A 12,337-nucleotide genomic window follows, 5' to 3' on the forward strand; every position below is an offset into this window, starting at 1 on the left:
TGCTCTCCCACCTTCCTGAGCTGGCCAGGCTCTGGTCCCAAAATACTGAGGATGCAATTACTTCAAGAAGTCTCTTGATGCTGTTCCTGTCATAGACACGAGTGCCAGAGCCCTTGTGGGGTATAGCATCACTGTCCTTGTAAACCTAATGCAGTGCTACTTCTTTTGCTGCTAAAGGCATCCCTGCGGTGTGTTAGGGCACGTGGCAGACTGTTGGGACCATTTGCTGTTTACCTTGTTAGGTACAGGTGACTGCTTTTTAATTTCAATGTTTCAATGTTTTAACATTCATCACTGAGGTCATAAAAGGTGCCAGGGATGAGCAATAAGTTTGGATATATTTCATGTGATTAGTGTTCTGCAAGCCTTAGAAAGAGGAGAGAAGACTGTTGGTGCAATATTCAGAATTTCACTGCCAGCTTTTCCTACAGGATCTTCTCCAGCCCTGGGGCTGGAATCACAGTACAGTACATGGAGGAGGACAGGTGGGTGAGGAGCATGGATCAATAAACAGGAATACAGATCAGGGAATGCACAGTCCAGGCACTCCCCAGTCCTCCCTGCAGCACACACTCCTAGTCCAGATCCAGGCCTCTTTTCTGTTGCCTGACAAACGTTCCCTCACCTTCCCAACCACACGAAGCTGAAACTCTCCCACTGATTTCCATGTGTACAAGACTGGGATCTAGACCATCACCTAAAGGGCAATCAATGTGTACCGAGGTGCAGAAACCCTCTCTTTGGAAGCAGCCCTCCTCTCATGGGTGCAAGTTCCTTGCATACAAGCATCGATGGACATCGAGACCACATTTGACAGGCATTATCATGGTATGTCTGGTCTGGGGGTTTGGTGCACAGCATGGCTCAGGTGCATTTCTGATCATCAGCATGAGACACAACACTTTACTCCTTTGACCCTCTGCTCCAAGGAGGTCATTTTAGCTCTCACAAGTCAGCAGAGACAATCGCTCTTCCTCACCCAAAACTGACTGCCTCTTTCTGCAGTTGCATCCCACATATCACCGATCACCCAGAAATGGCTCTTTCTCTTCCCAGCTTCCCAGACCACCCTCTCCTGAACTGTCTGTGCTCTTCTGCTAGCTCAGAACTAGCAACTCAGTAAGTCCATGGGCCCTGTGGCCCAGGAGCATTTGTTCCCTTGGGACACAAGGCCCTGCACCCACCCCTCCTCTGACAGAAGAGCAAAGGCCTTAAACATGTTCATTTTCTTTTCATAACATTCATGGCATTAGGTGGACAGGTACAAGTGAGGTACTCACTGCCATGCTCCACCCTCTACACATAAGAGACCCCACACAGGTCAGCCCAAAGACACAAACAGGAAGAATATGAGGTCTCACTGGTTCACAGACCCAAAAAACCAGCGGTTTAACAGTGCCTTCAGGCAGGCCAACGAAGCATCACCTGTGTTACAGAGCTGAAGGGTGTCTCACGCAGCTTCAGAAGCTGCTTTCCACAATGTGCACAAAAGTTGCACACAGAAATGTAGACCTTCAGCAGCTGGCATTGTTGCAAGTGTTCTTTAAGATGCTGAAGTAACTCACACCTATTCCTTGTAGACCCAGAGAAAGTTCTTCTTTCTGTGAGGCATTATTTGATTTACTTTTGTCAAGCACTATTTAATATTTCCAAATTAACTTTTTTTAGAGGGATGATAAGCCAATAAAAGTACATGGAAAATATTCTGAAATCTGAGAAATCTTAAAAGATTAAGATATAAATAAAAACTGTAACTAATGGTGGAGGCTTTGTTTGTTTGTTTGTTTGTTCTTCAATTCTTCATGATATTTCCTCCAATATTTAAGAGGGGGAAAAACACAGGGAAATGTATGAGAAACTTCAGATAAATTGCTTTGTATTTGATGAAATCAGAAATACTGAAACTTAATTCAACATTTATATCACCACTCCCCCACACTCTCCCTCAGAAAAATAGAGTGCTCTGTAATTGCAGATGAGGAAACAGAATTCTCTTGTATGTTCACTTTCATGAAAGATAAATTTGCTTTGTTCTCTATTTTGGTCCCTAATTCAGAAAATCACTTAAACATATGCTGAAGTTCATAATTTGCCATTCTACCACTTATGCATCTACTCAGGAATATGCCTGAAGTCAGGCATATGCACAGCACACTGCTGACTGTGGACCTTAGAGCGTTCTGTTCATTTCTGCAGCTATTCTAATTTAATGACGTAAATCTACAAGGAAGTAACACATTTTGAGCAATTTTAGCACTCACTGGCAAAACTGAGTTTTGAACTTGCCTATCTCCACAAACAGTCTGAAAAATTAATAAAAATTAATAGCTAATTCTTGATACATTTCAGAAACTGCTTAATTCTAGCCATTACTTTGAGCTGTCAGGATAGTGAAATACTATGGCATGAACTTTCACTTTGTATCATTGCTGAGCAACCAAACCTGGAGCTGAAATGCTGCTCCCCCTCTTAGGAAACAGTTAAAAAAAAAAAACAAACCTTCTTATGAGCATGTGGCATGTCAAATATTATTTGTAGAAGCTATTCAGTAAGTAATTTCAAATAAGTAAAATGCAAAGAAACCGCAGGATGTTCACAAACAATTTTCAAATAGAAATGGAAGAGGAATTCATTAAATAAATTATTTGCCATAAATTATTCACCTACCTCAAATCTTACTACCACTTAGACTATAAAATTCATGCCATAAAAGATACAGGATTCATGCCATAAATGATACAGGATACATAAGAAGGCATCATTAACTTATGCATTTCCCAGTGCTGCTTTATTTTGACTGTACACAGTTATATGTGCATTATTATATATTATATATATATATATATATATATATATACACATGCATTAAGACAGCCTTTTGGCTTTAATGGCCTTTGAGTGTAATACGTGTCTGTTTTTAAAGCTAAGCAAAGCTAAGGAGACCTAGTCTGATTTTAGCCTCTTAGTTGATTTTGAGCTCCAAGGCTGAATAACTCTTCAAATCTGAAAGAATAATCCAAGCTGTACTCTGAGCAAAGCCAAAATGATTGGAAGCCTTGCACAGTTCGCTAATTTGATGAGATTTCCACAACTTGGGCCCATCTCACATAAATTCACAATTAGAGGTGGACACTCCTTTGTGTCCATCAAGCCACACAGTGAACATTTTCACAAAGGTGAAAGGGGTGAGGAGAAGCTGGAAGCAGATCACTGGCAGGAGACAACAGTGGCCTTCTGGGACCCACTGGCTCTGCACTGGATCACAGGGTCAGCAGCATCCCCACCTGAATCGCTTTTCCCCTCCTGCAGCTGCAAGAGAAGCTGCCAGCTGTGCCCTGGCTATATGGCCAGAGGAACAAATTCCAAAAAGAAACCTAAATTACACTATGAAAATAATTTTAGCCACTAAAACAAAATCTCAGAAAGGTTTCTCACTCATAACCGAGGATGAAGGCAGCTTTTTCTTCTTATTTGTGTCCTGATTTGTTCTAAGTGACAGCTATATTCCACAACTTGTTTGATCTCCAGCAGTTGTTATAATTTTATATCATAATTGTTTATTTTTAATTAAAAGTATGATGATTGTCACTGAATTCCTCCATGTGTGGAAAACTGATACAAGTTGTCATTATTTGGTTGTGGAGAAAAAGAGTAAAAAAGGATTCTTGCAGTTGTCAGAAGAATCTCTCAATTATCTCCTAAGCAAATTCTATTGCAGTAAGTTGCAATTAAATGCTACTCTTCACCATCCATGCATGTTTTTACCCCTTGGAAAGGAAAGAAGTGTTGGTTTGGCAGAGTTTCATCATCCTGACTGACTCATAGCAGGTTCAGTCCTTGGCCCAGTGGATGTCAGGTGCACTTGTCCAGCACAGCACAGCACAGCACAGCACAGCACAGCACAGCACAGCAGCCCTACACACAGTGTTATTACACACTGGTATTTCCACAGACCTTCTGAGTGCTTGAAAAGACCCCCAGAAGAGGCAAGAGCATGGGGTCCACTCACATCAGAGACCTCTTGAAGGCGCTGGTCCCAGGTCCTGACACACAGACCTCAAAGCTAAATAAGCTTTACCACAGCAGTTTCTACATCAAACACAGGGAGAATAACTGTGGCTCTGCTGACAGGACTGCTTCCACTCTTGCTTATTGCCAACATAAATTCACATCAGCTAGGCTGTTTAAAACGAACCTGAGGGAATTGTGTGCTTAATTCCCACAGGTATCTTATAAAATCCCAATTGTAACAGACAATGCTCTATTTTTTTCTGTTTTCAGGGTGAAGCCACATCATGGGTAGAGAGTGGATAAGGAAGAAGGGCTGCATTAAACCAGATGGAGACAAAGGTTCCGTTAATCAATGAAGAAAATACTTCACAATGCCTCAGGACCAGACTCACTCTTCTCTGTAGGAGGGCCCTGGCTAGCACATCTCCACCATGCAGGGCAAAACTCACACAGAAACACAACTTGAAGGCAAGACAGTCACGGCTTAGACCTTCCTGGGCCTGGGCCACTGCCACAAAAACTCAGGATGAAAAGTATTCAGCAGGCCACTGATTAAATTGGTGGACAGGCAGCATTGTCCAGTGGAGAAGGCATGGGCTGGCAGTCAGTAGATGCAGGCTCTAACCCCAGGTTGGCCATGGGAGTCCTGTATGACCATGGCAAAGGCATTTCCCATCTCAGGGCCTCAGTTTTCCCCATCAGCTGCATGGTGATCTAGATAACGTGGCTGTTACCTGAGTCAGTGAAGAGAAAGATTATACAAGGATTAGCATTAAAAAAGTGGGTGGGCAGAGCGCAGCATAGATAGGAAGTGTTCTGAAAAATACATGGGCCTCTGTCTTCATGCTCCTCATCTCTTTCCACAAAGTGGTTACTAAAAGCAAAAATAGTATGCTCTCCTTACAAAGGCAGCACACAGCAGACACATATATTTAGATCACTGTCAAACAAATACTGACTTTTGTCCAAGGTAGGAAAAAGGTACCCTGTGCTGCAGAGAGGGAGAAAAACAAAGATAACTGAAGTCACCCTGAAGCAAGAAAAAGGAGAGAATCTAGACCTCTGGGACAGATTCAGCCGTGGTATAAACATTGATGCTAGCCATATTCAAGGTGGTCAGGAATAAATGATAAAGCTCTCACGAGCCTGACCTGGAGGTCCATCAGGTGCTAGATGTATACGGGACAAGCACTCATCTTCCTGCATGTCAAATGAGTAATTTCAAACCCCTAAATAAATGGTAGGACACTGCAGCAGAAACAACCCTCAGGAAGGACAGGACAGAACACCTTTCCAGTAATTTTATTTTGTAGCTTTTTCGGTTTGCATAGCTATCCCCCTTGCCCAGCTGAGGATGTCACAGGCTGCTTTTCCTCTCCCAGGAGACATCAATCTGTCACTAGGGCCACCCTCTCGACACTATCCCCCAGCATGTGTTCTCTACCGCTTCTGTTTGCTCGGAGCACAGAAATGACAGCACAGAAACCCAGTGGCAGCAGGTGGGAATGGAGTCCACATCCCCTAATCCCAGTGCTCACAGCCAAAAAAAAAGGAAAAGGCAAAAAATAAAGAGCTCCCCCGATCCCCTAGTTTTTCCCTTACATGCATAGCATCACTGCTGCTGAATTGCAGCCTCAGAGAAAGGAAAGAAAGAGGCCCAAAAGGCAGCTAGGAAACCCACCGTCCATTGGCTTCCCTCCACACGAGGCGATCGGACTCCTTCTGCTGCAGTGACTTGGCAAGCACACCTCGCTCTGACTCAGCACCTCGCCGGCACCTCCTGTCAATTATTCCCACAAACTGCTGACGCCGGAAGGGCTATTTGCAATTAGGATGCAACACAAGCCGGTGGGATGCTCAGCTCCCCCCCTTCACCTGCAGCGGTGCCCTCGCTATGAGCCCTCTGGCTCAGGGCTGGAGCTCCCAGCCAGGGTGAAGCTGTGGGGGACGGGGCACGTAGTGCAGGAGGGCTGGAGGATGGGGACCAAGGGGGTGGGGGAAGCCTGCCTGTGCTGTACCTATTCTGTGCATAAACAGACAAATGCTGTCAATGTGGCAGCTGAGATGAAGTCTTGCAAAAAAAAAAAAAAAAAAAAAAAAAAAAAAAAAAAAAAAAGGTAGAAAAAAGGCAAAACAGCCACTGGGAATAAAGGCGAGAGCAGCGAGAACAGATGAAACTATGCAAAAAAGCTACAGTAGAGCTAGCAATGAGCATTCCCCAAAGAACAAGCAAAGCACAGTCTTGCTGCAACTCCATGCAGCTGAGACACACAAGCCTGCTCTCCGTGTCCAAGGCATTTCCAGCACAGGAGAGGGAGGCGCTGATTGCGGATGAGTCCCGTAATAAGGGCCCAGGGCGCAGCAGCTGTTCCAGGGGCAAAAGGAAGGGCTGCCCTTGACAAGCCAAGGACATGACGATTCTGCAGACAGACTGAGGCCATTCTGTCCCTCTGCCAAGTAGCCAAGGTCCTCCCAGCCTCTCCGAGTCACTAGCTCACACAGCCAGAAAGCCAAGCAGGTCTGCACACGAGCAGCTCCACAACCAATGGAGATAACAAATAACAATGTTCAGATAACAAACCCCATTAAACAGTGAAGATCAACCACACAGTTAGTTGGAAGCAGCCCAGAAATCACACAAGCTCAGCAGTGCCCTGCAGAAGCCTTCCATCGCCTTCTGTTTCACTAAAGCAACCCATCTTCCACCCATCCCTGTCTCTTTCCCCAAGGGGCGTGGGGAGTTCCAGGCCCCCTTCACTGGCACAGGCAGTGAGAGGCAGCAGAGTGAATGATGCATTCCTTTCAGAGCTCCCAGGGACCCTTTAACCAAGAAGCAGAGCTGTATTTGCTGAGATATCACCTCCAAAACAAACATTTCGGAGTGCAGCTAATGCTGATAAACCACATGGGAGCACAGGTCAGAGCAGGTGGTGTGGAGCTGGAGCAAAAACTCCAAGAAGCACTTCAGGTTCGATGCAGTGAACCAGCCCCTAGAACATGAAACAACAACCTCTTTATACAACCATACCAACCAACACAGTGTCCAACATGCCTTGCAGTCTGTGCACCCACAGCTGCAGAATTCATCACAGACTCATGCCCTGCCTGGAAATACAGTGTGGGTAAAGAGGCAGAGACATCAAACTGCAAGATGCGTGATACACAAATCTCATCTAGATAGCTAAGGCTGAAGAGGGAGAAAAGTTAACTAAAAAACAAATCTCACTAAAGCAACTTGTATTTCCCAATGGCCTCCTGATCAGGTAAAGAATATCTACTCCATAGTGTGGAGTGAGAGCAAAGGAACAAAGTCAAAGAAAACAGAAAAAAATAGTGACTTCAGCAAGATGTGCAGGAATTAGCTAAGAGTCACAGCAGGCTACAATTCTGCAGCATCTAAAAGCACGTAGGTCAGACTTGGAACAACCTGTCCCAGCACACTTAAAAGCTAAAACCCTGCAATTGATCTAAAGATACAAAGTAACAGTGACTGCTACACAATCAAATTTAACATCCCTGTGAGAAATACAGTTGCTGAATTCTGCATTGTGCCCCTTACATATTAGGAAAAACAATTAGAAGCAGAAAGGGTACAAAAAGCCTAACTCCAAAATCAGGGGAACTAAAGTTGTTACACTGTACGGTGGTGTATTGAAGCAATCTCAGCATCATCACTGAAAATGTACTCAGTGTCCTAAACAAAAAAACTGCTGAGAAGCAAGAGAGCACATTGTATGGCCAGACAACAGAAACAAGAAGTGATTCAGTCTAAACAATTGCCTCATAAAATTGTAGATAGGACTGAAAGCAAAACTGAAGGCCAACTGCAAAAGCCAAAACCCCATCACTTCAGTACATTTAAGGGACAAGTCCAGAAGTGTAGAACAGCTGAAGAAAGAAATTTCCCAAGTGGCTGTAACTAGCAAAGACAAGCAAACTCTTCCTAGGTGAGGTGGTTCTTGCAGTTGGTGTACTCTTCATAAGGGAGGCTACAGGCTAACCTGGAAGTGTCAGCAGGGCTTGGTTAAACCAGCCCAGTACACTAAGCCCATAAAAGTACACAATAGGAGACAAACCATCTTGATCTCTGCTCAGGGGAACTTGTGGCCCTGCAATCCACTCTAATTTTGGAAGGAAAAGGACAGGACGAAGTAATTAATTTTCTGTCACTTCAAAGTGCACCTGCTAAACTGTTCTGGGCAGGATGCCAGTTCAGTGCCAGACCTGACCCCTGCTTGCCTGGTGTGGGAACTCCTCCCCTTGCCTTGCCCCCAGTGGGGTTCAGGCCAGCTGAGGTCAGGCTGAGTCCGGAGCTGCTGCCCCACTCCTCAGTGCCCAGGCTCCGAGGCATGAGAGCTCCTCTCCCCCTGCCCTCGCTCTGGCCCTGATTACAAGGGATTACCCCCAGGTTTCTAACCAGTTCTGGGGTGGTTTAATCTATTCCTTAATATCTGGAAGAGAGACAGGAAGCTGGCAAAGTGATTTGGGCTGGCTGAGACAAAAGAAGATTGAGAGAGACTTCCAAGGGATCTGACAAAGCTCAGCAAGTGGGCAGCATAATGCAGGATGAAATTCAACATTACCAAACGGACAGTAATAAGAACTTGAGAGAATAATCTGAACTACTCGTATACCATGGGGCTCTAATTCAAATGTAATCACTTGAGAAAAATATCTTGGTATCACTGCGAACGGCTCAATGAAAACATCTGTTCAACATACAACGGTGGTCAAAGAAGCAAGCAAGCTGTCAGGGTGTCTAAAGGCAGAGGCTGAAAGGAAGGATGCTGGAAGTATTCTAATGCCACCATGAACACTGAAAGTGCACCCTCAGCTGGAATTGTTGAGGTTACTTCTGCATGGCACATTTGAAAATGCAGAAGGCAGACAAAGGTTTCACCATTCACCAGTCAAAAACACTTAAAGGTCAAACAGTGTTAAAATTGGGACAATTTAACTTGGAGATGAGTTAAATAGAAAGAAGTTATCAAATGGGAATGAAGAAGTGAAACAGGTACATCTCTGTGGGTTTTGTTTGCTTGTGGGCTTTTTGTGTTTGTTTGTTTGTTCAAGAGAAAAAAAGAAAGGTTGTTCAGCATAAATGAAGAGCAGGAAACATGACCAGACATAAGGAAAATATTGTCATTTTCCTTTTCTCTTTTTACTTTTTCTGCTTCTTCTAAGCACAGCCAATAATTAACTACCAGGAATGATTAGCCCATGTTATAGTCAAGTCAAGGGCTCAACAGAAATCACAGAGGCCCATGCATCTATAAGGACAGTGGGAACATCCACAGATACATTAGGCGGAACAAAAAAAAAAACCCAAAAAGTAGAATGAAAAAAGCATAACATCACTATACCTTCATGCTTCCAGGCACTAGTCAACTTCTAATTAGTGGGGATTAGGAAGTAATCCCCCCAGTGGGCCTGCAGAGAGGGTGTGCCAATCCACTTGCTCCTGGCAGAGGCTGCTAATGTGCTGGGCAGTGGGAGAGCTGAGCCTGCACAGCCCTGCTCAGGAGGCCAAGGGCTTGGTGTGTCCAGGGCCATTGCACACCCAGCCTGCTGGACACCAGCTGAGGACACAGCACCAGGGGGCTCAGTTAGCCCAGCTCAACCTGGCCTCTGGCAAGGGGGAAGTTTTACATCTGCTGCTTTGTAAGTGGGGGGGCTTGCCTGAGGAAGGGAGGAGATGGATGCTTTATTTGCTCTGCATTGGTAGAAGGAATACATATGACTTAACTCATTTTATGGCAAGGAAGTGGAGTGTGCTCATACCCTAAAATTAAAATAAAATTTGGTTTTGTAGGCATTGAAGTTCAGAGCAATGCATACACCAGCCTACTCCTAGGGCAACCTGTAGCACAGACATGACACCAGACTCCTCTTTGATAAATGTTTGGCACCAATTTCTCACTGGGGAGGTTTTGACACCTCCCATGGGAGTATCCAAATTTGGCCATGGCAGCAGAGACCAGCGGGCTGACCTGGCCCAGGACTGCTTAGACAGGCTGCTGCAGAAATGCACCACAGATTGTCAACAGGGTGTCTGTCATTGCCTCCCCACAAACAACACTCCTGGCTTCAGCATTCTTGGTAAAATCAAAGCCCACAGGTAACTAAGTGGAATTCAGACACTGGCTTTCTCCTGCTGATGCTTGTGAAGCAGAAGCTCATGTTCTCATAGAAGCTCATGTTGGCTCATGAGCCAATATGAGAAAATAACTGCACAAGTTTTTGTCCCTAAATAAGCGATCTGATCAGCCTGATAACAAAATTACACTTGAAATTAGCTTCATGCAGAGATGCAAATGTACAAGTACTGCTATGCTGCCAGGAGGAGAGCTGTGGCTCTGCACATGCACAAATAATAAGGGACTGAGCTCAACCTGCTAGTCCTGTTCTGATATCTCCAGTGACTGTTCCAGAGGGGGAAAGAAATATTAACAAATATCTGCTGTATTTCTTAAATAGAAACTTGACTTTTTCAGTACAATGCTCTACAGCACAATGAATAAGGAAAGGACAAGAGCAGTGCCACATACGAGTGTACATGGTGTTTGCATACATGTGTCAAGATGGCCAAAATAATGGGCAGAGACTGTGCACAGGTACCACCAATTGCTGCAAGTTGGTTTTTATCACAGTTCTTTTTAAATGCCCTGTAGAAATAAAAAGCAACAACCACTAAAGCTTCACTGAAGTTACTTCCACTAAACCAAAATTTATCAAACATGGGATGTTTTGTAAAATCATAACTGTGTTTCAAAACAAAAACAGGGAGGAAAAAAAAATACAGAAACATCCAATTTAGGCATCTTTGGGATGAAAAATTTTGACTTTTCACATCAAAATATCTTTTTGCTTAGGGTACCTCCTTGTATTATAACAATACAACTCCACAAAGAGACAAAATATCAGTGTCCTAAGGTGGAATTTCTCTCAAAAATTTCCTTTCAAAAACATCAAAGCATTTGACTTCTACTTCCATTTAGAATGAAGCCAAATTCCTTAATCCAGATGAAATAGAGCAGCCCAGCTCAAGCAGTGGAAAAAAAAAGGCAGAAGCCAGGACACAAGTGACCTCCAAAACCAAAGAGATAAAAACTTGTAAGAAAAAAAATGAAAAAAAAAACTTAAAAGTTCACTCTGCACTGTTAAAAATGTTGTGCTTTCTCCCTGGTGCACAAGACATGAAACAGTTGCGAGAATAAAGTAGGGAGGCATATGACCAGAAGCCCTGTAATTGTGACTTCTCTAAAGGAGAGGCTGGGCAAATGTCCTACCTGACAGCAAGAAAATCATTTCATCTCTGCACACATCAGTTTTCCATGCTGTAAATCAAACTGACTGCCCTCACAAAGTAAGTTTGGAGACTCTCAATTAAGTAATGTTCATAAAATAACTGTGTAAACACAAAGTAGTAAAAACCAGAGAACTGTCTTTGTTACAGTGCTGTCTGTTAAACAACCAGGAGCTAAATTTTTCTCTGAACACTTACAAAAGGGAAGGCACCATTAATGCTCCACAAGGAGGAAACTACAAAGAACAGATTTTCAGTGCATGCACTTCTCCTTGAAATAAACTGTGTTAAAAGCACTTTACTTAAAAAGCACGATGATAGTAGCATCCTGCTAAATATAGATGACTCACCACAATTTAGTAGTGAACATCCCTAAAGAGGACCATTACATTATTGCTTAACCTGCTGCATAAATTTAAGCATCCTCCTTACAGTTTGTTCCAAGACACTCAAGATTACTACCAGCATCCACTGACCTTCAGTGGGTCACGAGGTCTTGCTGAGTCTTGCTTTCTCCATCTGTACTATTGGTACAAGAATAAAAACACTACTCCCCAAGAAGGCAGGAAAAATAATTCCTAAGTTTCCTAAGTTAAAGAGTTGTTTATGCCATACTTTGTATATCCATATTACTACTGAGCAACTAAATATAGCTGCTCCTGAGGCACTCTGAGATCCCTTGAGAACAGAACCTTATAAAAAGAAAATTGCAGTTTAGGCAGTATTGAAGAAACAGAGATAAAGAATCATTTCCAAAATAAGGGAACGATGCCCACTTCAGAAAGAAGTAGTTAATGCATCTGTGCCTACCACTGGGGACCAAGGTCAGGTCACGAGCAAAATGATTTATCTACACGTCACAAAACCACACAGCTTGACACAAATGGCAATCTGTTAAAAAAAAAACTGCAAAAGCATGGAAGGGCAAGGGACTGACAGAGTACTCCCTTTCTAGGGCTGAGGACCTGGTGCAGAGCTGGGAAGCACGGGTGGGTAGGACAAGGGTGCTGCAAGGCCAAA

General features: G+C 43.8%; 1 protein-coding gene across 5 annotated transcripts in view; it reads right to left on the minus strand.

The window, feature by feature from the left end:
- IGSF11 (immunoglobulin superfamily member 11) overlaps window positions 1-12,337 on the minus strand; it is a 135,857-nt gene that overhangs the window by 93,637 nt on the left and 29,883 nt on the right. The window contains exon 1 of one of the 5 annotated variants that reach the window (XM_068181124.1): window positions 5,693-5,840. The exons of the other annotated variants lie outside the window; for them this stretch is intronic. Coding sequence (XP_068037225.1) covers window positions 5,693-5,699 — 7 coding nt within the window. The 5' untranslated portion in view covers window positions 5,700-5,840. Of the gene's footprint in view, window positions 1-5,692; window positions 5,841-12,337 lie in introns of those variants that run through there. 5 annotated transcript variants of the gene reach the window in all.

Source organism: Anomalospiza imberbis, chromosome 2, assembly GCF_031753505.1.
Source record: "Anomalospiza imberbis isolate Cuckoo-Finch-1a 21T00152 chromosome 2, ASM3175350v1, whole genome shotgun sequence".
Lineage (NCBI taxonomy): Eukaryota > Metazoa > Chordata > Aves > Passeriformes > Viduidae > Anomalospiza > Anomalospiza imberbis.